This window comes from Cordyceps militaris (genome assembly GCF_000225605.1).
Source record: "Cordyceps militaris CM01 unplaced genomic scaffold CCM_S00006, whole genome shotgun sequence".
NCBI lineage: Eukaryota > Fungi > Ascomycota > Sordariomycetes > Hypocreales > Cordycipitaceae > Cordyceps > Cordyceps militaris.
Window position 1 is genome coordinate 2,472,863 of NW_006271974.1, and position 25,511 is coordinate 2,498,373.

The 25,511-nt window shown below is 54.3% G+C and overlaps 8 protein-coding genes across 8 annotated transcripts; 4 read left to right on the top strand and 4 right to left on the bottom strand.

The window, feature by feature from the left end:
• Positions 1-392: 392 nt before the first annotated feature.
• On the top strand, positions 393-2,823 carry CCM_08050 (subunit of DNA polymerase II; the record flags this gene model as incomplete). Its single annotated transcript, XM_006673189.1, is given in 2 exon segments — positions 393-524; positions 544-2,823. 2 exon segments carry the CDS (start codon positions 393-395, stop codon positions 2,821-2,823), a joined length of 2,412 nt encoding a protein of 803 aa, XP_006673252.1.
• Positions 2,824-3,150: 327 nt separating this feature from the next.
• On the bottom strand, positions 3,151-4,207 carry CCM_08051 (N-acetylglucosaminyl phosphatidylinositol deacetylase; the record flags this gene model as incomplete). The annotated part of the gene is made up of 3 exons (XM_006673190.1): positions 3,151-3,700; positions 3,787-3,889; positions 3,982-4,207. The coding sequence occupies 3 exons, from the start codon at positions 4,205-4,207 to the stop codon at positions 3,151-3,153; spliced, it is 879 nt and encodes a 292-aa protein (XP_006673253.1).
• A 1,108-nt stretch (positions 4,208-5,315) lies between these two features.
• Positions 5,316-7,116, bottom strand: CCM_08052 (arginine permease, putative; the record flags this gene model as incomplete). The annotated part of the gene is made up of 2 exons (XM_006673191.1): positions 5,316-6,504; positions 6,581-7,116. 2 exons carry the CDS (start codon positions 7,114-7,116, stop codon positions 5,316-5,318), a joined length of 1,725 nt encoding a protein of 574 aa, XP_006673254.1.
• Positions 7,117-8,977: 1,861 nt separating this feature from the next.
• Positions 8,978-9,849, top strand: CCM_08053 (uncharacterized protein; the record flags this gene model as incomplete). Its single annotated transcript, XM_006673192.1, has 5 exons — positions 8,978-9,007; positions 9,065-9,260; positions 9,312-9,422; positions 9,473-9,518; positions 9,576-9,849. 5 exons carry the CDS (start codon positions 8,978-8,980, stop codon positions 9,847-9,849), a joined length of 657 nt encoding a protein of 218 aa, XP_006673255.1.
• A 428-nt stretch (positions 9,850-10,277) lies between these two features.
• On the top strand, positions 10,278-11,038 carry CCM_08054 (uncharacterized protein; the record flags this gene model as incomplete). The annotated part of the gene is made up of 2 exons (XM_006673193.1): positions 10,278-10,686; positions 10,737-11,038. The coding sequence occupies 2 exons, from the start codon at positions 10,278-10,280 to the stop codon at positions 11,036-11,038; spliced, it is 711 nt and encodes a 236-aa protein (XP_006673256.1).
• Positions 11,039-11,067: 29 nt separating this feature from the next.
• Positions 11,068-12,386, bottom strand: CCM_08055 (uncharacterized protein; the record flags this gene model as incomplete). Its single annotated transcript, XM_006673194.1, has 3 exons — positions 11,068-11,765; positions 12,192-12,285; positions 12,342-12,386. The coding sequence occupies 3 exons, from the start codon at positions 12,384-12,386 to the stop codon at positions 11,068-11,070; spliced, it is 837 nt and encodes a 278-aa protein (XP_006673257.1).
• A 2,128-nt stretch (positions 12,387-14,514) lies between these two features.
• CCM_08056 (Cation/H+ exchanger) lies at positions 14,515-21,109 on the bottom strand (the record flags this gene model as incomplete). The annotated part of the gene is made up of 4 exons (XM_006673195.1): positions 14,515-15,336; positions 15,383-17,491; positions 20,605-20,710; positions 20,796-21,109. The coding sequence occupies 4 exons, from the start codon at positions 21,107-21,109 to the stop codon at positions 14,515-14,517; spliced, it is 3,351 nt and encodes a 1,116-aa protein (XP_006673258.1).
• A 1,738-nt stretch (positions 21,110-22,847) lies between these two features.
• On the top strand, positions 22,848-24,643 carry CCM_08057 (penicillin-binding protein, putative; the record flags this gene model as incomplete). The annotated part of the gene is made up of 3 exons (XM_006673196.1): positions 22,848-23,063; positions 23,121-24,127; positions 24,190-24,643. The coding sequence occupies 3 exons, from the start codon at positions 22,848-22,850 to the stop codon at positions 24,641-24,643; spliced, it is 1,677 nt and encodes a 558-aa protein (XP_006673259.1).
• Between the last annotated feature and the right edge of the window lie 868 nt (positions 24,644-25,511).

Below are 25,511 nucleotides of genomic sequence, written 5' to 3' on the forward strand. Positions count from 1 at the left end.
AGGGGGGGGGGGACTAATAGAATTAATAGCTAAAGAGAAGAAGGAAAGGTTTATATAATATATTATATAAAGTAAAACTAAAATATACTAAGTAGGGTAGCTATATTTAGATATAAGAATAACCTATATTTATTATAAGGATAATATATATTTAAAAAATATAATAGCCTACTTATATATATATTATTTTGTATCTAACTATATACTAGGTGTGAATTGGGATTTAGCGATAACTCACCTATAGGCTGCCGTAGGCTGCCTAATACAGTGAGTGCTGTGGGGGCCCTTCTACTCGAAAACCGAAAACGCGTCGCAGTTCGCGCCATCACAACCTTGCCGACATCTCGAAGTTCTCAGGCGGTGCCAATAACCGGCCCAGTCAGCTTCACAACATGTCTTTGGGTCATTCTACCGATCATGAATACTCCGTAGACCCGACTCAGCCTCTACATGGCATCACTGTTTGCTGTACCAGCATTTCGACCGAGCAACGGGTTCGGCAGCCGCATCACCTTCTGCATTTCGTTACTAAACTGCTTCTAGACTGAAATCGACCAAAGAGTTGCCGAACTCGGTGGAGTGCATAAATACGATCTTACGCCAGATGTCACACACCTTATCGTCGGCAACTATGATACGCCAAAGTACCGACATGTCGCTCGCGAACGACCCGATATCAAGGCCATGGACGCCGGCTGGATAGATGCGATTGTAACTCTGTGGAAATCCGATGACGATATCAATCTACAAGAACTCGAAGACAAATACAAACTTCGAGCGCTCGACAAATGTGGCCGCGAAGTTGAAGGCCAGGCTACCCCAGAACAGGACTCTCTGCTAGTCTGTCTGACAGGCTTTGGCGACCAGCGTGACCAAATTGCCGAACGCATCACAGCTAACGGAGCTCGATATACCGGTGACCTGACTAGAAAATGCACGCATCTAATTGTCAGTGCACCAGAAGGCAAAAAATTCTCGGCAGCGAGATTGTGGTCCGTTCGAACGGTGACGTTGGCATGGCTCGACCAAAGCATCGAGCGTGGCATGATTCTGGATGAGGCCAAGTTCGATCCGATGCTTCCACCTGATGAACAAGGCAAAGATGCTTGGATAAAGCACCCGCGCAGGAGGTCTTTGGGCAAGCGATCTAGGTCATCCGGCTCGACAACAACCGAAGTGCGCGTTCGGAAGCTACGCAAAACAGCCAGCATGAAACTCAGCTCGCAGCGAAATAATCTCTGGGATAACATTCTAGGTCGCTCTGACTCGAAGGAGTACTCATTCAGCGAACCCCGCGCAGAAGCCGGGGCGATCGTGGCCGAAAAACCGACCCAGCCGGACGGCGTTTTTGCCAACTGCTTATTCTTCATCCACGGCTTCCGGCCCCAACAGACAGATATTTTGGAACAAACAGTAAAATCTCTCGACGGTACAATAGTGTCGTCCCTTGGAGAGGCTATCGCCTTGCAAACGGCAGAACCATGCTGGCGCTTCATGATAGTGCCCCAAAACTCGGAGCCCAGTACCCATCCACAATCTCAAGATACCAACCTACATATCGTCACGGAATTCTATGTTGAACGGTGCTTGCAAAACAAGCAATTTTTCCACCCCGACGACCACGTTCTGGGACGTCCCTTCCCCCTGTTTCCCATTCCCGGCTTCAACTCGTTAGGTATCTGCAGCTCGTCGTTCACTGGACTTGAGCTTAACCAGGTTGCCCGAAGCATAAAGCAGCTGGGTGCGACTTTTGAGGAGAAGTTTCACAGAGACACCAGTCTTCTGGTTTGTCGCTCGATCGAATCTATGCGTAAAGACAAGCTACGATACGCCGTGGAATGGGGCGTACCAATTGTATCCGCAGATTGGCTGTGGGAATGTATTAGCACGGGGTTCAAAGTCCCGCCCGAGGATTATATCTTTCCACAGCTGAGAACACGATACGCAAATATGGGTGTAGAAAAGACTCAGGCTAAGACAGGGCAAGAAAGCGAACCGCCAAAACCACAGCCAAAACCTAGTGCATCGCGGCCTCCTGGAGGGTCCGGGATGGATCCAACCGCATTTGACAGAGACACTCCCGAGAAACCACAGACCAAGATGAGAAGCGCACGACATGAGGAGTCAACAACGTCAGCCGACTTCGTCTCGGCAGTGTCACACCCAGAGCTGACTAGACGGCAAGGCACACCGCTATCGGAACTATCATCAGCATCAGTCAACAAGTCCCCATCTCCAGTCAAAACTTTTAGCACACAGCTCCCACGACACAAGTCGGATCCTGCTGCCAACGCCGAAAACGAAAAGCCGTCGGACAGAGCGCCATCTGCTCCTCCAATTACAAAGCATGATAAAACCTCTGATAGCGGCAAGAAACGGGAAGACGGCAATAAAGCGCACCGAGCAGCTAAATTTGCAGAGCAACTACGATTTGCATCCGATGTTGCGACACTATTGGATCCCGTCAAGGGACAGCCAAATGTGGGGAGGGATATAGACATGCCCGCCGCAGGGACAGCGCCGAGTCACCGTCCGCGCAAACGGCAAATTCTTGGGCGCGCCATCAGCAATGTGTCGAACGCCAGTAGCGGCAGCTTGCCAGCGCCCGAGTCGCTCCGTTCAGCGTCGGGCGTCGGCGCCGAAGCAGAAGAAGACGGATTCGGCGAGGAACAGCAGCCGCCGGCGACGCAGTTGGAGTATGGCGATCGGGATGCGCAGAAGCGCAAGGCCCAGCTTATGAGCCGGATGATGGGGCAGCCTGTCGTGGGCAACGAGCAAGCCGGTGCGCTGACAGAAGGGAGGACGCTAAGGAAGCGAACTTGAGGACAAGGATGCGTCGGATGTGACTTGTACTATACCCAGAAGCCCTGTTGGTCAGTAGACGTGTTGAATGCATTAGGAGACTTGCCTGTTGGTCCGTAGACGTGTCGTATGCAATAGGAGACTTGAAGCAAATAATGTTCAAATTTTATTAAATATTAGCCGATATCTATCAATCTGGCCCAATGCTTCTTTGTTCTCATTGTTCTCGTATTATACAAATTTGAGCAGGCAATGCCCGTCCTGGCAGGCCGCTTCGTATGCAGGATATATGTATGCATCCATCCACCCACCCATCCACTTGATGAAACTTTCCTCGTCACGGCGATATCACGCCTTGACCTTTTCCAACTGCAGGTCATTGATGAGCATGTAGCGACTAAAGGTAATATACAGCCAGCGGAACCAGACCATCTGGCTCTTGTGCGCCGACGTCATGGCGCTCCAGGCCGTCGGCAGAGCGCCGTCGCCCACCAGGCCGCTGAGGAAGACGAGGGCGGGCGGGTGCGCCTTGTCGGGGTTGCGCGCCGACGTGGCGGCCCAGGCGGCGAGGGTAGGGAGCACGTCCAGGACCGAGGTGAACTTGCGGGCGACGTGGACGGAGCGGAGCGTGTAGAGGTCGACGGGGGCGGCCCAGCCAGCGCCGCCGGGCCCGCGCAGCAGCGCGGCGATGAAGCGGCGCGCGCCGTGGAAGAGCGAGCTGTGGTTGGGGTGGGCGGAGACGCCGCCGGCGTCAAAGGTGATGAGCACGTCAATGTTGGCGGCCGGCTGCTGGTCGGCGGCCTTTTGCTTGTGCAGGTTGGGCGCGAAGGCGCTCATGAGAAGGCCCGCAATCTTGGACTCGTCCCAGGTCGCAGTCATGGAGTCGGGAAAGTCGGCGCTGGGGGACCAAGTTAGCGGCGTGGGCAAGGAGGGGATGGCGCAGAGAGGACGCGGGAGGCCAGAGAGGAGGAGGGGTCAACGTACGGGTTATCGACGACAAACACGTCTTCCTCGTCGCGAAGGCCAAGGGTCATGCCGCTCTTGACGAGCTCCTTCTTTCTCGTCTCGCCGAGCCCTTCGGCGTTGCCTACCCAATAGTCATGTAAGTAAGTGTAGTCAAATGTAGTTTCACATCAGACGAGGGACGCATCGCGGGCGGCGGGGGGGGGATGTATGTACCGGAGCTGAGACACAAAATCTTGACGTGGTTGCCGGTTTCGGGGCGCGTGAGGGCCAGAACGGTGGGCGCGAAGAACATGGCTTCATCGTCCGGGTGCGCAATCAGCAGGCAGATGCGCTTGTTGTGCAGCTTGGGGAAGCGTGCGTGGACGATACCGACAGTATACATGTAGAGCATGGGCACCAGGACGGCGACTGAGGCGATGAGGATGAAAATCGGGCCCATGGTGCCGTAGGCTCGGAAGCGTCCGATCGTTGTCGTTCCCCTTTTGTATCGTAAATCTTGTTTGTGCCGGGCCTCTGCGCGATGAAGCAGGTCGTGCGATCGTGTGGGTTCGTGCCGTCGTGAGGGCACGAGGAGGGGTTGGTCTCTGAGCAAACAAGGGTTGCGCGTCGTTGGTCAGGGTAGGGCGTTTGTGGTAGGCTGAAGCAGAAGAGAGCTACTAAGGTACTAAGGTAGGTAGGTAAGTCGGCAATTGTCCTCGGCGACGCGACGCCAACGCAATCCACAACGCGAGCAGGTTCTGTTTGGGGCAGCAGCAAGTTCGTTTGTTCGAGGAGAGGAGGCGGGCAACAAAGAGAGCGGGTGATGCCACCTTGCGATTTCGACAAGGGCTGGTGGTGGTCACCCTGGCCGTTCAAATCTTTTAGCTAGCCCCAGCTTTAATTAACCCAGGTGAGGTCATATGGGGTCGCGCCGGCGGGCTGCGCCGGATCCTGGCTCGGGAGGGGGCTAATTTGATGCAGAGACAAAGGGGGCGAGAAAGAGCAATGGACAGGAGCTTGTTCGACTCGCGACGGGGAATATTTTCTGTATACGGATACATGTCCGCCCTTGCGTCAAGATAGGCGAGACTTGATTGATGGGATGCAGCTTGAAATGCAGGCCAACCACTTGGGCCCACATTTGCGTTTTGGCCTGTTGAAGGTACGGATCATCGCAAGCACATGGAACTACCCAGCGCGTCGCAACATCATGCACACTCGCCCGTCAACCAACGACCTCGTCCTCTTCTAGCCTTGATTGAGGAGCAGCTACCGAAAAGCCGCAGTCTACATTGTCGAGTCCGAACGCAGCGGATCACCTCGTCAATGCTGCCCGAGTTGTATCCGACGTGACAAAGGCAATCTGTCCAGGGTATGAATACGCCGTCGTAATTCCTTCCATCAAGGAGCAGTATATTCAAGTCAAACCCATATGTTCTAATATAACCTCACTCTCTGCAATCTCCAGTCCGAGAATACATGCCCCCGTATATACAATGGCCAGCTGTGCTGCTTTGTATCCCGCTCTGAATGCTCTAAACGGTCGCAAATCCGTCAAGCAGTTGACTCTAAACCTCCGCAGTATTCTTGCTTCTCCGCAACACAAAACCTCTCAACGTTGTCCAGACATCTCTACAAAAACCTACCGGTGCATCGACCGATGACGCTTCGTATGCATCAACGAGAGGAGCCTCCCAGATAAGGTCCACGTCTTTCGCCCTGACAAATGCCGTCTTCTTGGCAACCTTCCAACCAATGAACAAGACAAGAAAAACAATAGGCATACCATAGGCCGTAGCAAAGCCCGCCACGCGGAAGGGAGACAGGGTCCGGTAGCCACTGAATAGAAGGATGGAAATCTCGAGGGCCAGTGCAACCCACGCGCCATACGGCTGAAGCCAGCATCGATATGGTAGCTTGTTTCGATCAAAGTTTTGAGCCTGACAAGCGCGGTTGAAGCAGATCGATGCGATGAGGCCAGTGATGTAATAGATGAGCGTGGCACTCGTGGCGAGGTTAATAAGCCACGTCAGGACAGTAGCAGTTCCGTTGCTCAGCTGAAGAAAAGAGAGGAACGGAAAAGCAATAGTCACAAGGAAGCAATAGATCGGTACCCCCGATTTATTCACCTTGCTTAGGAACTTGGGAGCCCGACCTTCTAAAGAGAGCCCATACAGGCAACGAGTCGCGCTGTAGAGCGCGGTATTGCCCGCGGCAAAAATGGTGACGAGAAACAAGGCTGTAATGATGTGAGGAAGCCCTCTGATGTTGAGATTCTGCATGGCGATGATGAAAGGCGACGCGGCCGCGCCTCCCGCCTGCCCAGTCCCAGCCTGGTAAATCGCCTCTAAGACCTTGTCCTTGGGCGATACGACGATGGTAACAACCAGACAGCCTCCAATGTAAAACAGAATGATGCGCGCAAATAACACCTTGCAGGCCGTCTTGACGTAGGTGCGCGGGTGCTTGACCTCGCCGGCGGCGACGCTGACGAATTCCGGCCCCACGCAGGTGAATGATGCAAACGAGAGCGCGGTGAGAACCCCTTCGAATCTTCCAATCGATCCGGTGCTCATATACTCCAAGAACGGCTCCGGGCTGTGCCAGTTTCGAAATCCGAATGCGTCGCGGTCGGGGTTGCCGCCACACATGACAACGACAGTGAAGACCATGAGCATCATGAGGAGCAGAGTCTTGCCGCTGCAGAGCCAGAATTCGCTGGCGCTATAGACTCGAACGGCAAAGACGTTAATCGCACTATTGAGTCCATCAGTTAGCATTTTTGTAAGTGGTGCATTTGTCTTCTTCTTCTATTTTTTTCTGCGCAGCTTACATGTACAGGATGATGCAAGTAGCGCAGATGGCGGCGGCGGGAATGTCGGGGCTCCAAAAGGACACGACCTGGCTCAAAGCTGTAATCTCAAACGGGACAATCAGGCCGAGGTAGATGTAGAAGTTCCATCCGGCGGCGAACCCAAGGGCGTCGTCCACCCAGTATCCCGCCAGCCGGATGAAGCCGCCGCTGACGGGCATATACGTGGACATTTCCGCCATGGCGCTGTTAATCAGGGCGAGATTGATGCCGTAAATGAGAAACGCGAGGAGCAGGCCGCCTGGGCCGGCCGAGTTGAGAGGACCGCCGATGCTGACGAAAAGCGCGGTTCCGATCCCGCCACTGAGGCCCAGGAGGAACATGGTGGCGATGGACATGTCGCGATGGAGTCCTTCGGCTGATGTGGCGCTCTCCATACAGTCCGTGCCAGAGTCGACGAGGACGACGGTATTCGAGGGCATTGTTTCCTTCTCCTTGGGCACGCATGGAGCGTGCTCCGCCGAGGGTTCATTGTTGGTGGCTTGCCGGTCATCCATCGTGGGTGGACTCTGTGATGAGAGATGTTGGAAGACGGCGATAAGATTGACGAGGAATATGAGACGGGAAGTGTGCGGAGTTGAATCAATGGAGGAATTCGACAGGATGTTGGACAAATTTAATAGTCTTTCATCATCTGGTATTAGACCAGAGTGGTGATCCTGTCATAAGCTTGGCGATGTTGCTAGCCTTGTTCGGCGATGTTGGGGTAATGCTGGGATTTCAATTGGCCTGCTGAGAGCGTGGGGAAAGAGAAACCGGGGGAAAGGAGAGATGGGTTGTTAAGTATGCGTCGATTGCAGAAAAGAACTGTCTCCCCAGCCTCTATCATAATTTAGGTTTGCAGATGGTGTTGACGCGGACATGAGAAGCGCGGCGTAGGCCATTGTTAGCTCCCACAAATGTCAGTCTAGAATATTCCGATTGCATTATATGTAAAGGTAGATAATATTGATAGGATGGAATTTACACTAAATACACCATACCCCGGGAAAATGGGGTTTGGGGCAAAGGTTCAGGTGCGTTATTGCCCACATGGTTTGCTAGTATGATACCAGCCTCTCATTATGAAGCTTAAAATGCTTAAACGCATACCTTGCCGCATATTTTGCTTTCAATATGCGTAGTACAATGCTAATTTTGGTTACTGTCGAGGGCTCTGTCGAGAATATCGCAGAGTTTACCGCCGCCACCACCGCCAAAAGTTCACTTGTTAGATGTACGGGCAGTTCTAGCCACTGCGCAATAGGACCGAAAGGCAAATAAGGCACGTATTACAGCCAAGTTTTCTCGTGCTAACCCGGTAGCCGAAGTCACTTTAGCCGAGTGCTTGGGCGGCGCTTCAAGCTCCTCGGGCGGTGGAAGCGCGTGCGCCCGACTATGACCGCTACCATTGGAAGCCGAAGCCGCCACTGCGGAGAGGTGAATGCGATTTACGGTCGTCGAACGCAAAAACCCAGTGTCTGATAAACCGACCGTCTATAGTTGAATTGAAGAATCCGGAGTGTGGCCAGTGTTTGACCCTGAGACGGAAAACCTGTGGCTAGCTGAGAGGCCTAGTTGACCTTGATCACTCGGCAGGCGACCATGACACACAGAAGCATGAGCCGGGTGAAGTGGCGGATAAGCATAATATTGCAGTTGTAGGCTGAGAGAAACAGACAGAGAATGTTGTCAAGTTGGCTGGCTGACGAGGAGGTATTGTATCTCACCACTGGTGAACTGTACATTTGAAGAAATATATACATATTTGCAGCAACATCTCAAGGCTCATATTTAACTCTCGGTTATCTCGAATATTATCAATCCCTAGTAGTTAAACCAACCCTTGTTCCATTTCCTGATCCTACTTGGGAAATGCCTCCGCTTCTTGGCACCTCTCTGTTCCGCCGCCGAGGTCGCGGGGCTATCAAGACCCAGACGCACCATAATTAAAGGTGTAAAAATTAAGCGTAAATTCCTTGACAAGGAAGCTACCTCGTTAGCTTTCAGCCATCGTTCACCCTTCAAGCCTGCGCTTTGATTATCGCGGTGGAGGCCCGCTGTTGTCCGCTCAGGGCGGACAGGGATCGGGACAATGGCCCGCTTAGGGCGGACAGGGGTCGGGCAAGCAGCCCGATCAGCTCCGGTCTTCGGCCCAGGTCGAGAGCAATGAATTGGCTGACTTGCCAGCAATTGCGACCGAGGAAGAATAACTAGTTATGGGCGTCTTTCCCTGTTCGTTTTTAGACCCGATCGTATCTCGAAATATCCTGTTTCCACAGAGCTTTCAAGACCGTTTCTGCTGCGAATCACCCAATGTTCACGCCGACCAGCGTTACCGTGACTGAAAAGGAAAAACGGCAAGACAGCGCCGCAAATATGAAGCCGAACGCACATTTAGGGAATCCTGTATGGCTTTATTCTCTATGAGTAGGGCGCATTGCACAAGCTGACTTCTTTTTGCAGGCGCCGTTGGCCATGGGTGGTTTTGCCACAACCCTGCTCAGCGTCTCGCTGGCGATGATGAACTTTCGTGGTGTGTCGGTGCAGACCATGTTTGTTGGGAATCTCTGTTTCGTGGCCTGTATTGGCCTGTTGATCAGTGCGCAATGGGCCATGGTGCAAGGCGACACGTTTACATATACTGTGCTGACAGCCTTTGGTATGTGTTGAACGCAATTGGGAGGTCGTCAGCTTACAGATGGACTTGCAGGCCTTTTTTATGGCGGCTATGGCGCTGTCATGATACCTTGGTTCGGGGTAGTGGAAGCGTATGGAGGGTACACGAGCGAGTTCTACAACTCGTTCGGCTTCTTTATTCTCAGTAAGTCGATTGGACGCACTTTGGACTCTAGAGAAGCTAATTTTACGAAGCTTGGGCCATTCTGAACCTATTCTTCTTGATGGCCTCGATTCGCATGTAAGTGAGCCCAGCTTGTTCACAAAAAAAGCGCCGCTCGTGACTAACAATGCCAAGCTCAATTGTCTACATCATGGTATTTGTATGCATAGAACTCTGCTTGGTGGTTGATGCATCATCGCAGTTCGCCAAGGCGGACGGTTATGACATGACATACACAAAAATGCAAAAGGCCGCGGGCGCGTTTGGATTCCTTGCGAGTATCCTAGGTTACTATTCTACTGCGCATTACCTTCTCGCGGACGGATTTGGCTTCCACTTACCTATGGGGGATACATCGGCCAGATTCAAGTCAAGGGCAAACAATACTGCAAAGGATCTGGAGGCATAGATGAACTCGATCGCTGTCTCGACAATGAGCCGGGGCTGAGCACACAAACCTCTGCTCTGAGAGGCGGGAAGCGTCGAATTACAATCTCGTCTATTCAAACCTAAAATCTATTCAAACATAAAAAGATGGTATTAGACGAATGGTACCAACGTATTGCTCAAGATGTTCCGCCTTTTCCTTTTCTGGCACTACTATTTGTGCAGTTGCTCTTAATTCCGTAGTAGCCTGGACGAAGGTAGTTAAAGCAGGTTGTCGACAGCTCCGCCACAGCTATCCACAAGCGCCACAAACTCCAACCTGTCTGTGTCTGTTCCCCTAAAATTACAGCGCTGTTGATTGTTCATCTATTACCACTTCTCCCACCACGTCGCCGCATACAAACCCATCCTGAGCCATCCAATTCACGCAAAGCCACGCGCCGACACACAATGGCACGCTCACGCAAACCGCGCACCACCACGGCCACGACCACCGAACCACCGGCGCTGCCGCTGGCGCAACCCGACCGTTCCGGCCCACGCATCGACGACAAGACGCTCTTCCAAATCGCCGAGCAGCGGCAGCTCTTCCAGCAAGCGGCCGCGCGCGAAAAGCAGCGGCCCAGCAGCGCTTCCGTACACAAGATTCGCATCACCGACGACCAAGACGATTCGGGCTCCGACGATGACGGCGAGGTGCCGACGCTGTCGCCTGGGACGGAGCGCGTCCTCGAGGCCATGCTCTGGACGACGTCGCTCGCCATGCTGCACTTTACCTTTGACGTGCTCGTGCAGCACCAGTACGGCACCGAGATTCTCTGGCGTCCACTCTTCCACCGCACCATCAGTGCCTGGGCCGGTTCGTTCTGCTCTTCCCCTCTTCCTCCTCTCACTGACAGAGGCCTGCAGTCTTCTTGATACTCTTCTACGCGCTGCACCCCCGCCGGGCCGACCAGACGCTCATGCCGGGCCTGCCCGCGCACTGGCAGCAGCCCCTGCGGCAGGCCGTCTTTTTTGGAGTAAGCGTTGTCGCCGGCTGCGGTCTGCTCTATGTGACCAATACGAAGGGCTACCTGGCTACGCAGCGGCGCGCGCCGCCGCTCGGCGTCCTCTGGGTCTGGGCCGTGGTCGAGCTGGAGCTGCCGTGGGCGACGTTGAGCCTGCTCGTGGTGGCGGCGTACATTTATCTGCGCGGATACGGAATTCAATAAATTTCTTTGGTTTCTTTTTTCCCTTGCGGCTACAACACCCGGCTGTCCCGTTGTCGATCTGCGGCCACCCGACCTTCGAGCGCATGCAGACGCGACGCAATCATACCGAGCTGCAGAAACTGCACGCGCGCCGTCAGCGCTTCTCGCTGCCGCACAAGCTCGAGCGCCTTTGTCCGCACGCCCAGCCAGGCCACCGCGATCGACGGCCGGCTGCCGTGCCACGTCCACGGCACCAGTGACCACGAGACGCCCATCCCGCCGTTTGGATCCGCGCGTGACTCCACGTCACTGACCATGTCGAGCAGCCGCTGCTCCAAGTTCAGCAAGTCCTCCATGACGAATGCAAACATCTGCTGATCAACGCGCTGCGCCGTCGGTACCGCATCATCGAGTCCTGCGCGGCGGCGGTGTCGCGGCCACTCTGCGCTGCTACTCTTGTCGTCGGCGCTGCTCTTTTCGTCGGCGCTGCTTGCGTCTGCATCCTCGTCGGCGTTCGCGCGCTGCGTCGGTTGCGTCTCCTGTGTGCGGATGAGGTGTGATAGCCACGTCGACTCCGTCTTGTACCAGGATAAGCTCGTCTTGACGCCTAGGTACTCGGTGCTGCTGCTCTGCAGGTACCGGATGCGCGCGTACACCGTCGCCGCCACGGCAAAGACAAACGTCAGAAGACCGGCCATGTTGGCGGCAATCGACAGCGGCGAGTCTTGGTTGCCATCTTGGTCCATTTCTGGCTTGTATTTTTGTCAATCGCCCGCTTTTTCGGCCTCGTTTCGCTCGATTTTTGGCATTGGTCTGGCCGGCGTAGGGTATAGACAAGGAAACGAGAGTGGTGAGTCGAACAATCGGGGAGGGAGGGTAAATGAGAGGACATGCGAGATTGGCGATGAAATGCACGTCAAATGTGGCGCGAGCTGGATATTAGTGCGGCACTGCACGTGCGGCTGAGGCAGATCGTGTTGAACAGTACTTAAGGTCAAATTCATGCCAGCAAGGTGTGGATCCCGCTTTTGCTGCAACGCGACAGATCGCTGCCAAATGGAATTCTCCTGACAAGCACGCTAAAACAAGGCTATCGCGGGCCGATAAAGGTGCGGGCCGTGTATGTAGATGGACATATTGATTGTGTTTCCCAACAGCCTGCACTGGATCGTACTAGGTCTCTCTGACCGTACACAGAAGTACGCTTCTTGGGGATGAGAACGATGGGTGAGCATGTCGTTCACGACTTTGGGCCTGAGCTCGTCGGTCTGGGAACGCCTGTATGGGACATTCTGGCAACAGCCCTGGCCACTGCACAGTTTACAAGGAAAAATCGAAGAAGTCTTTGGTCAATGAAATGAAAAGACATTTTGATGGCTGCTAGCGAGGACTATGTACATCTGTACAGAGCACCCCCCCCCCCTCATGTCCAGTATTTTCTACCCGTTTGTCATCCACCGGCCAAAGAGTCACACCGAGCTGCCCATCTTCGCTCTTACAATAACTTGCGTAAAAGAGCGTCTTCTCTATGCTTCATAACACACTGCTCGGACCTATCACTATGAGCCCTACAGATCAAGACACCTTTTTCTATTACGGAGATGGCGTGGGATCCGAAGCCCTTGCGCGATACACAGCCCAAGGATTCCACCCCGTTCTTCTTGGCGACATCCTGCCCAAGTTGGGTACCTGCGTAGACGACCGACAGAAACAGCCGAGATATCGGATTGCGCAAAAGCTTGGACATGGCGCGTTCTCGACCGTTTGGCTTGCTCGTGATCTCAGTCAAGAGTATGCATGAGGCCCCGTCGTGTGGACAGGAACCATTTATTAACAAGAAGTTGTTGAAACAGGAGATTCGTTGCGGTGAAGATTTGTCAAGGATCCAATCAAGCCATCCAGAGTAATGAAACAATCATTCTGCGGCAACTGCAGCAGGCTGGGCGGGAGAATCCCGGGCAGAACAACATTATTGAGGTCTTTGATATTTTCACAATTCAAGGCCCGAACGGGTTCCACGAGTGCATAGTCATGGAAGTCGTTGTGCCATTCGATGATGCACCTATTCGGCGGAAATACTCAGCTTGTACGATTATTGGGCAAGTATTGAGGGGGGTTGACTTTTTACACAACCAGGGACTAGTACACGGAGGTGAGCGTTCACGACGCATCACTGCGTTGCTTGGTTGCGTTTGGATGTTATAGCTAACAGGGGATATGTAGACCCTCATTACGCCAACTTTGGTATCGCAATACCACAGCTGCAACAATTTGACGAAGAGGAAATCGCAGATTACTTTGCAGCGCCTGTAGTCATGCCCGTAGTGCCGAGGGATCCTTTGTTTCCCAGAGACTCCGTACCCAGTTATCTAACGGAAACTGTCTCTCTCGGCTCCTTTCTTCAAGATCAGCAGTGTTTTCCCTCTGATGACCAAGTCTGTGTCAAGATCCTGGACTTTGGACGAGGTAGGCCATCATCACACGATATACTACCAGAGTACTGATGCTCATCACCTACGTTAGCCCACTGGACAGACAAGGTTCCGAGAGAATTGCCAGGCGCTGCCCCTCCTACCATACGGCCGCCCGAAGTGTACATGCATGAGTTATCCGACGGCAAGGTGGGATCTGTCTGGAGTAAAGCGGCGGACGTCTGGGCCATTGGCTGCATCGTAAGCTTCAAGGTCGACGTTTATGCGAGACCACATGCTAACTGACCTGACAAAGCTATATCTGATCAACGCCGGGTGCCAGCTTCTGTTGGTGCAAGGCGACTCGCAATATCAGCTCTACAAAGCTTTGCAGCTAGGCGGGGCCCCGCCGAAAGACTGGTCAGAGTATTGGGACTTGGAAAAGTTCTGCGAGAGTACCAGGGATCGGAAAAATCCTATGGTGCCGTCTTTTGATATAGATGGGGCCTGGGATTCTCGAAGGCCCATGTCGGGCCTGAAGGATGAGGATGTCCTTGACATCATTCGGCAGATGGTGGTAACAGATCCTACGAAACGAATGCAGCTGGCCATCGCACTTCAGCATGCAATTTTTTCTCCTCAAAGTGGCACAGACCAAGAGGATTAATGTATTGGTGCTGCCACGACGGGTACACATAAATACATGATCTACACTGTCACGGCTGGCCTGACTCACTGTCTACTGTCACCGTCGTTGAACGGCCAGGACCGGGCGCAACACAGGAAAGGGGAGCACAGAGTTCATCTCATCTCACATGTCATCAATCAATATCTATTATGGCTATTGTTCCTGCTATATTCCCGCAACGCAATAAGCACAACTGAGTGCTGGTAGGTGAAAATGTCGTGTAAACCATGTCGTCTTCCTAAAACGTAAACCATAGAAACAATCATGTACCCAAAATCTAATATATGCAGAATATGTATGCCGCTGTAACAAATAACGAAAAAAAAAAAAGAGAACAATTTTGACTCCGCTGTTCAAGAGTACAAGCATGTGCCCACGGCCAGTCATCAACACCATCATCAGCGTCTGCTTGGCTCGGCAAAGCGAATACCGCGACGCGTAGGCGGCACCCGCTCGCCACCCTCATCTTCCGAGTCGCTGTCGCCATCGCCGTCGTCGCCCATACCAAGGGCAGCTTCGCGACGACGACGCTCGGCCGGTGTCTCGCCCGCATCACCTCGGGCAGCCGGATCGTCGCTTCGCTCACTTTGCTGACTGAGGACGGCGAGACGGCGGCGTCTCTCGACAGGGGTCTCGTGCGATTCTTCCAGAGGCGGCGAGGGCGGCGTCTCTTTAACAGCAGCGCGGCCGCGGGCGCTTGACTCGTCGGAGCGCTTTCCACGTTCGCTACTTTCGGCGCGCGTCTCAATGATGCGTGGGACGGGGCGGCTGGCGGTAGGCGGCACATAGCTGGGGTTGCGCTTAGCAACCTCCTTGATAGGCCGCGACGCCGTAGACTGCTCTGCGACCTCTTTGCGCGTGTGGGCATCGAGCTTTTGCACCTCCTTGATGAAGTCTTCTTTGTTCATACGTTGACCGACGCCGCGAATTGTGAAGCGAACGTTGCGGTCGTCGTCGTTTTCCTGTGTTTCGCTGGGCGCGGTGCCCGTCATGCGGCGGACGGCGGTCCATCTCGACTTGGACGGCGTGGCTTCGTCGTCGTCGTCGGTACGGGCTTCCTCAGCAGCTGCTTGTGTGTCCTTTTCGTTCTGGCGTGCCAAGGCGCCAAGGCCGAGATACTTAAGGCTCGAGCCTAGGACAGCACTAGAGTCCTGACCGGATTTGGATGACGGCAGCTGGTACGTCTTGACGACTTCGCCGTCTGCATCTTCAACGATAATCTACGGGGGTTAGCTGTAATTCGGAAGGGTACGACGGGGTACATACTTGATTACCGAACTGGTACGCGTGGGCCGGTTCGTGGGTGCGAGTTTGCTTGGACCTATCCTTGCGCTTCTCAACCTCTTGGCTGTACATGTTGTTGATGCGACGGCGCCAGGCAGCAATGGTCCAATTTCCATCTCCAGGCTGTGCAGCGGTGCCCGGTTCCTGAGACTCCTCTTCTGGGCTCGGAACGGCATCGAGGTCGACCGTATCAATGACTTCGCCCTGCTGATCCTCAAAGACGAGGTGATGACCTTCTTCGTAAATGTTGACGCGGTGAGGCGAGGTGGGACTCTCGTCATCGTCATTGGGGTGTTGGCGTTGATCGTGGAGCTGCTCCGGCTGCTCCGGCTTCTCCTTACTGTTGTCAGTGAGGGTCGAGTCGGTGGTGGGCTGGCTGGTATTTGCCTGCTCGTCCGTGGGGGACATGGACTGGCGGTTAGGGAAAATAGCGGATTGGGACACGGGACCGCCGGGACCAATGCCGTCGTCCCACTTCTTGTGCTTGCGCTTGCGGGAGACGAGGGAGGCGGTACGGCTGCCGGGTCGGCTGTGGTCCTCTTCCCTCTGGCGACGGAGAAAGCCTCCGGTAGGGGCAAGAGTGCCAGCAGGGTATTGGGGATCCTTGAGATCGAACGAGGCCTCAGACATGGTCTTGGCCTGGGAGCGAGACTGCGACGAGATTCGAGGCAAACGGTTCATCCAAGAAGGACCCTCTTCTGGGGCGGTGGTATACGACATGGTCAGTGAGAGTGTATTGATCCGCTTGCCGAGGGTAAAAACGGCGATGGAAGAGCCGTGGACCAGAATGGAGGAAATGACGAGGAAGGTGACAATCGGCCAGACCAGGTAGATCAATGCATAATTTTCCACACCGGAATCTGGCAGTTCGGACAGGGGGACGGGCTCTCCGTGTTCGAGCTCGGCGCGGGCGAGAATGGCGACAAAGATGGCACCGACGCCTATGGGGCCGAAATGGCCGGCAAAGAGTGCTTCGCGCCAATTTCGAACGTCGGGTATAAACGGTTTCAGAGCCAACATGATGGGGATGCGGCGGAAGAGGAGGACGAAGATGGCGATGACGACGAGGCGCCAGGCGACGACGCCAAAATAGCCAGAGTTGTACTGCTCCCAGGGGATGATGGTGCCAAAGTAGACAAAGTAGGCCAGGTTGATGAGCAGGTCGATGACGTTGGATACATGGGACTCTTCCGTCTTTTCGCCGAACCAGCCGTCGTTGGAGAAGCCGACGCCAGCGGCGAAGCCAACGAGCAGGTCGTCGACACCGAGGATACTACCCGAGCCGGCGCAAAAGAGAGCGACGACAAAGTAGAAGACGAGGAAACTCTCGCGGTCAATGAGGTCGTACTTTTCGGCGATGCGGATGCCATGGCGAGCAATGTAGCCTATCATAAAGCCGTATATGGCACCAAAGATGCATTCGTAGAGGACGACGTAGACAATGAAGTGGAAGCTGACCTCGCCGGCGTCGCGGTGGTATTGGATCAAGTAGAGAGACAGGTAGATGAAGGGAAAGGCCATGCCGTCATTGCAGCCAGACTCTGCGGAGAGGAGATCCCTAAGATGCTTGGGAACGCGCTTGGCGAACTTACCCTTACCAACGACGGAGGAAGCAAGGACGGGATCGGTGGCGGTGACGCAGGCGGCGACAACGAGGGAGTCGAGCCAGGAGAGGGCGGGCACCATCCACCAGATGACGAGAGAGGTGATGAGCCAGCCGGCCGTCATGACGGGGATGAGGAGGAAGATGACGGATTTCCAGTGACGTTCCATATAGTACTTGGGCAGCTCAACACCGACGGCGAAGCACTGGACGACGAGGACAATACGGGAGAATTCGACGGTGACGATGTCGACGGAGCCCCATTCGTTGGGGTTGATGAGGTTGGCGGCATGGGGCCCGAAGATGACACCACAGAGAGTAGCGACGGTGGCCTCGCCAATGTACATGCGCTCCTTGATGAAGGAGGAGCAGAGCATGAAGAGGGAGGTGAAGCCGCCGAGGATGATGTAGACCAAGTGCGGCTTGGTGATGTCGAGGTGTGACCAGGCCATGGTGAGAGTCGGGGGCCGGTGGCCGCAGGACAGGAACTAGGTGCGCGTCGAAGAAGGAGGCGTATGAGCGATTGATTTATTGTCTCTTGGAACCAAGTTTAGAAGGTAAAGCCAAGAATGGGCGCGGCAATGCGGCGGTTGAATAACCGGGCTTGGCCAGAGCACCGCAGTCGAGGGAACGAGAGCCAACGGAGCAGCGAGCGGGAGACATGCGTCGAGAGGCGCGTCGAGGAGGATCGAATGCTGCCAATGGGGGGCAAGATGAGGCGTCGAGGCAAGGATGGATGGAAGAAGTCCAAGTAGGTAGTAGAGATAGACCAGCGGAGGACAAGTTAAAAGAGGAAGCAAGTTGGGGCGACAGCTGGAGGAGTCCGAGTAAAAGAAAAACAAGACGACTAGGTTGAGATTGAAAGCCAAGCCAAACAGCGCTGACTAGTGGTGGACAAGGGGGAGATGGGTAGAGTTTTGGTGGCGGCGCAATCGAAGGGGGGTGGGCGTTGTGATAAGATGATGCCGCGAAGCGAGAGAGAGAGAGGTGGGAGGGACGAGGATGACGTGCCGAGCACCGGAGACGCGGCGCGGCGGAGGGGCGGGTTTCGTGAGAGGAGGTGGTGATTGAGTAGCCAAATTGAAGGATGGATTGAATATAGTTGGATGGTCAAGGAAGAGGCGGAAGAAGAGAAATTGAGTATTGCCAAGAGGATGGGGCGGGGGGAGGATATGACAGAAAAAGTCAAGAGGAAAGAGAAGAGAGAAAAAAAAAAGGTTGATATGGTATGCCAATCAGAGGCGACATGGAGATGGGCTGGCTGTATGATTTGTTTGGAGAAGAACCAAGATAAGTGGGCCCGCTTCGGTACCTGGAAGAGTGAGTTTACAGGCGTGCATATGGACTTGTTAGCGCAGGCCAAAGCCTGCGAGGCAACAAAAGACAGGCAGGGATTGGCTGGCGTCAGGAAAACCTCAGTGCGTGCAATGCCTGTCCCAGCGCATCAGCCGTCTCCACAAACTGCCCATTGGTCCATTATTGCCGCTGTTATTCGCTGCAGTCTGGCCGCAATACAGGAATAACAGCTCGTCTTATCCCCCAGCTAGCAGCTCTTGGCTGGTGCCAACTATTGGGCTAATTCGCATAATTCGGCCTGATTAACTGCACGGATGCTCGACCAAGAGCAAAGACAATCAATGGGAACTAGGTACCTACCCAGGTAGTAGTCAGTGTCTTGGATCCCTCGGTGTTGCAGATTCTCGACAGGTCACACCTTTGGATTTCCCCAAGTCCCATCGCCGCCCTGTGTTCGCTGTTGTCTCACAGGCGCACAGGGTCGCTGCAACGCAACAGAGACACTGCAGCCTCATCAGCCTCATCCCGCCAACCAGTCATCTACCTTGCCATTGCTGACCAGTGACCGTGAGTTATTCGTACTGACGCGCACTTGCCACTTGCCACACCGCCGCAGACTGTCCCGCCACGTCCCGCCACATGCCTTCCAACCCGACGTCACACACGAGAGCTTCAAGTTAGCAGTATGAAGGAAGCAACAAATGCATCTCTCCCGAGCCAAGACCTCTACGACGAATACCGCTTCTTCTCTCCCACATTCCACCCCTCTTGCCCCTCCAGCTCACACAATCACAATCACCCTCCAATATCTTGGCCAACCCCGCGCAACATAATTTTGTTAATCAAAAGTTGCTCTTCGTAGCATTGAGCCACTCGCGCCGACTTTCTCCGCCACGCCAACTTTATGCTTATCCTGTCCCTCAGTGGAGCCAACTAGCACTTCCCGCTACCAGTCGACCAAAACCAACCATCACCATCCTCAGCCAATCGCCACATCTCCATATTCACATATTCACACCGCGTCCATCTCAGCGTCTTCTTGGCCTCGAGATTTCTGCCCAATTTTCCCCTTCTCGGCATCGGCCATCTCGCCAAGTACCAAGAGCTGCCTCCCGTGGCCAAGACCGCCGCCCGCCTATACAGACCCTGTCCCGCCAAGGGCATCTGTAGCCTCCACCGTGGACCTAGCACCACTTGGCAGCCCACGACCGATCGACACTCTTTATGCACCTCGAATCATGTGTGTCGGCTACGGTTTTCCTTGGGGGTGCGTTTTTTTTTTTCAGTTTCTTCAGCAATATTTCCCTTTCATTCCCATGAAAACGCGCAGAGCTAACACGGACCATGACGTCCCGCCAATTTCGTTCCACAAGTCCTTTTTGCTCCGACGTCTCACTAGATGAACTGACTCATCGTACGCCAATACATGCTCGCATCTCTTCCATGGCAGTCATCGGCGTCACGGGCGGCACCTGCTCAGCTCCCCTTGGCGCTGAACTCGTGGCCGACTCATTACGCTGTCGAGGCCTCCATCTTCGCCCAACTCGACAAGAATAGCGACGTGGCTTCCCTGCCGCCGTACAGCTACGGCCTTGTTCCGTAGCCCGGTCAGCTTCCGGGCCACCAAGTGGGGCCGAGTCCTTGTGCTTCGACCGCGCGGCATCCGGCAGCATCCTCCCCGTCCCTTGGCTCCGTGCTTTGGTCGCCAGCCGCAGCAGCCGCGGCAGCCCAGCTCTGAATTATCGTCAGGCTATCAGCTGAGAGCCACAGCTGTCCGTCAGCCCAGCCGAGAGGAACCCGTAAAGCCTCAAATCAGCAAAATCACGAATGGCGTCGGCAACAACGCCGCACTATGCAGATCGGGCTATTGCGACCCGTCCGCTTCGCCTGGGCTCTGTGGCGGTGTGCGTCCGGCCCCGGGCATCGCTCTTCAGCCGCTGCGCCTACCCTGCATCGTCAGACGACGCTATTTTCTTCAAACGTGGCACTTCTGCCACTACAAACTCAGTCACTCACTCGCTTGTAACCGCATCACCGGGAAGACTTGTCAATAGATCAAAACGTAGTATTACAATATCAAAATCATACAGTCCACCGCTCAAATTATGACAGAATATATACCACTAGCTATGTCGTGTCTGCTCCCATGCCCAAGTGTTAGTGTGAGCTGCTGTTCAAACGCCGGCCACCCAACGCCAAATGCCCCCAAAAGTTTCGTGTCCAATTAACGTGCAAGTAATAATCATGCAAGACAAATCGCAAATACAATTGCCAATAAACCCCAGATGTAGGGCCCCATTTTTACCGAAGTGTTGGGGACGTTGGCAAACGGATCTCCTGCACCCAGTTCCGGATCTCGAGTCGGCTTTGCCGTCTTAGCCGCAAAGGTAGTGGTGCTGCGCGACGTAGTACTATCGGCAGTTGTGGTTGTTTCTTGCGAGAAATTTGATGTTGTAGAAATGGTTTCCGTGTCCGTCTCTGCCTCTGATTCGGTACTCGAGCTTGAAGGAGGCACCGTTAAGCTGATTGTGATTTGTGTTGTGGATGTAGTCGTTGACGCGGTCGTCGATGTAGGGGTTGATGCGGTCGTCGACGTAGCCGTTGGGGCGGTCGTTGATATCCTGGCCGTGGATGTCGTCGTTTCGGAAGATGTTACCGAAGAAGTTGGAATAACAGTCGGAAATATTAAAGTGATTGAAACTGCCGAACTCGACGAACGCGTCGGTTGTGACTGCGAACGAGTTGACGTCTGCTGTGGCGGCTGACTCTTGCATACAGCATTCACCAGATTCCCCCTTTGCGCCTCCCATATGAGTGAGTTTGGCTGAGCGTCCACCGTGTCGCACGAAGCTCGAATATTATACTGCACGCGGAGCAGCCCTCGTTGGCAGTTCAATGAGCATTGTCCGCTAGTAAAGTCGGTAATTTCGCATCCGGTAAGAGGTGTATTGTAGGCGAAAATGCAGCTGAGAGGCACCGCGAATGACGCTATCATCTCGACGGCCGAAAGTGTGAGAACCATACTCTCTGCGGCCGTGGCCCAATAAGCCACGGCGACGACAGAAGCGACCGCCCGTCTCATTGTGTCGCGGCTCCAATCGCAAAGTGACGAGGTGTTCTGCGAGTCGGGAACAGAAAACGTGTCCAGATACCGTCTTGTGGTATTGTTTATCAAATCCAAAAAAAAAAATCCTATCAAGAACCTCCGGGCGTGATATTCATCGGCGAAACAGTTATGGTTCGTGATGTCGACTCGAAACGGTGGCTGTTACAGAAGCGTAGATTACACGCTAGCTATCGCGACGCAGGTGACCTTTGACCGTGAAAAAGGAAAAATCTGTTTTGAACTGATTATTAGCTCCGAAAATCAAATATGCCCGTGGTCTGGGCTATGTGTACCTGTCTTGACGAATCCCTGTTTCGTCGTCACGGGTTTGATGATGGGCAATGTTTGCTCTCGCAGTCGCTGTGGCGGCCAATATGTGCAGAGTGTAGGCAGTGCGATTTCAGTGTACCAGACTGGGACAAATTTTGGATGGCAGAATGGAAATCTTTTTGTTGGTAGCTTGGAGGGATTGACAAATTAAGTAGAGTCGAGCGAGGGCAGCTCGCCTGCTGGAGAGCCTGGGGGGCATGGCGGCAGGAGCATTGGCAAGAGGGTGAAACAGCGGACAAGCCAGCGTCAGCTCCCTTCCCGGGACCGCCTGGAAGGGAAGAGGGATATCAAACATGAAAAATGTACTTAATTACCAATAGATGACGATGCGCTACATGGCCTGCCTTGGGCCTCGCATGAAATGCCAGGGATCGCCAGAAGCGTCCACAGGTGATGCAAGTCCCGAAGGCTGGCAGCCTTGTCAGTTGGCTGACGGGCGGAGTTGCGAGACAAATTGATCAAATTGATTGGATCGCATGGCTCTGATGCAGACATTTAGCATTTTTTGGGTGTCGAAAACGAAACAGCTTGGTGTTTGGGAATGGATGAAGTAAGTTGAGAATGGGTGGCTGTTATTGGCCGGCTTGGCGCCAGGAGGCATCCTGACTGCTGGCACCACGCCGGTGACAGAGTATGCCCCGATTGGTGCTCAAAAACGTGCAAGCAAGGATGCTGGATGGTTTCGGAGCATTTTTGTAGCTCGGGCAATTACTCCGATGTGTAGCAATGGGACTGAGTGACGCCGCTACCGGCCTGACACAAGCACTCCAGTCTCCGTCGTGTGTGGCGGCAAGCAAGTGAATGCCAGACCTACTACTCTGTACTTCGAAAACGGCATATGCAATTCCAGAATGAACTCGAGGCCTCGGTTATGTGAATAAATATCCGAGGCTGTCGCCCGAGACTGAGGAAGCTGACTCTTCGTGTTCAAGTGACACAACAGCACGCCCCCTCGGGTTTGGCCTACTTACGGTGCAGCCGCGATGTAGTTACATCGAGGGCCGAGCTCGTTGGGCAAGTTTTCCTGCCTGACTTCTGAGTATACCATCGTTGTTCTCGGCCGCATCTGCTTTAATTTTCATTGAGAAACTCTATACAGAGGAATCGCCGACATGGTTCTCATCAAAGCAGTGGCCCTTTTCGCTGTCGCAATCTCATTTGCCTCTGGGCATGGAGCACTGCGAGCGGAAACGAACAAGGACAAAGCTGATAATCGTGGTAACCCGCTCACCGACGAATTTGGGCGCTATGTGAAGAACCTCATGGATGAGTGGAAGGTGCTAGGACTGTCTGTGGCTGTCATTGACGACGACCAGGTGTACACACAGGTATGAGCACGCGCCGGTGACCAACTATGCACTTTTCTCTAAAGAGATGGCCAAAAGGGTTACGGACTCGCCATTCTTCCGGACACACCCGTCAAACCTGATACACTCTTCCTCGGAGGGTCAACCACCAAAGCACACGTGGGTGCTGCTCTCGCCCACCTGATATCTACCGGAGAGGCCAAAGCTGCTTTTCCTCAAGGCTGGTTGACGCCCATGTCCTTCATCATCAGAGACGACTTTGCTCTTCAGGATGAGTGGGCGACGGCGCACATTACGCTGGACGATGCTGCCAGTCATCGAACCGGGCTACCACGACATGATGGTGCCTTGATTGGCGCGGCCGAACCCAACGATACTACCAGCACACACCAGACAAACAAGGCGACGGTTAGGAACTTGCGTAATCTGCCGCCCACGGCCGAGCCTCGTGTGACCTTTCAGTACTGCAACTTCATGTACATTGCGCTGTCGCACGTCATCGAGACGGTGACTGGGTCGTGGCTTGGGGACGTGCTGCGGAGGGTCATCTGGCAACCTCTGGACATGCAGTCGACCTTTCTGTATTACGGTGACGCGAGAAACAGCGGCCTTGAAATAGCCACGGGGTATTTCTGGGACGATGAAGCCGGCCAATACGTTGCAGTGGAAACGGACCCCATCCAGTTTACCAGCGGCGCGGGCGCCATCATCACCAACGCACTCGACTACAGCAAGTGGGTGAAGTGCCTGATGCACGAAACGGCGCCGTTTTCAGCCGCCACACATCGGGATATCAGGACGGCGCGCATGCTCGAGGTGGCGCTCGCGTCGGACGCCTGGGGCGTGAGCAACTACGGCCTCGGGTGGGAAATCACGACGTTCCACGGCGAGGTCGTTTACAGGCACGATGGCGGGACGCAAGTGTTTGGCACCAACGTAGTTTGGATGCCCGGTATCAAATTTGGCGTGGTGGCCTTTTCCAACTCTGGCGACACGGGCAACGTGGTCGAGGACCTTTTCACGCAGAAGCTTGTTGAAGACCGGCTTGGTATCCCGCTTCAAGACCGCCACGACTACAACCAAGAGTATGTGCATCGGATAGTATCCAAGGGGTCTACGCTAACATGGGTCACTCGTGCTATTGTAGGACAAAGCAGGCGGTGGAGCAGTTGAAGCGAGACTTTTTCAATGCCACCAATCTTCTGTACCCCAACCACGGGACTGATCCGCCGTCCTTTGTGGTCGACTATGAGGTGTTGGCGGGGACATATAGCGACCCCGGCTATGGCGCATATACGTTTACGGCAGAAAAGGCAACCATCACGGCCCACGCAGCCGCGGGAAAGGAGCTGCCGGCGCAGCAGCTCGTGGCCACGCGCGAGGACTTGCTGGTCCCGTCGCGATTGGTTCTGCGCCATGTGGTGGGTGACTACTGGGTCGCCTATCTGGTGCCGGTTCTCGGGTCAGAATTATCGCGAGCCTTTTATGCGGCCAAGTTCATCCGAGGTGTGGATGGTAAGCCGAGCGGTCTCGAGGTGACCTGGAAAGAGGGGACGGACCGGCTCGCCGCGATTGTCACCCGTTTTGAGCGGGTGGGCTGAGTTGGGGTATAAGTGTGAGTGTGGCGGGTTGCACGGGGTTGGGATGACGTATGGCGTGTGTGACTGCGGGGAACAGGGAAGGGTATAAGATGTAATGGCTGACTACTGCTTGCTCGTGATAAGGAGAATATGCTCTCTTTATTACCTACCTAGGCTTTGTTGGGGATGAAAGAAAGGAGGTAGGTACCTATGTACAAATTAGGTATGTACTTATATCGTCAACACAGGCGGAAATGACCAGACACGGCTCGCTAAAAAACGGGGGCTGCAGCGCCTGCCCCATCTGGAGAAGTCTGCACATCAGTCACATCAGTCACCGCCGCCACAACTGCGCGCCTGCCCAGCTCATGCACAGTATGGCTTCATGCTGCCTGGTAAGGTGATTGTAGATGTTGCGTCGGCTCACTTCATTGCACGGTACAAATTAGTTGTGCGAGAATGGTAGCTACGCTGTGAGCTGCACCTGTGGTGATGTTGCTCAGCAGATGTCTAACTACGGCGTCCAGGGTCCCACGCTGGACTGGCTGTACTGGCTGTACCAGGGGAACAACGACCAGTACCTACTAACCTACCTCTACATACATTAGTAGGTAGATATGCTGCCACCGTCTTGCTCACGTTATTATACTTGCTTTGTCCTGGGCTTGCTCAGACAGAGACCGCGTTGGTGCCCGACAGGAGAGAGAGCGCGAGCACACGCCATCACGTAGAATGTCACTGTTGCGGGACGCCACGTCCGACATTTCCCAGCCTGCTGCTACCTTGTTGTGCCACGATAATGGATAATACCATCCATCGGCGCATTGCCCCTCGTATCCGGGGTCGCCAAGTCGAGGGTGCTGATTGTACTACGAGTACTACAATACCG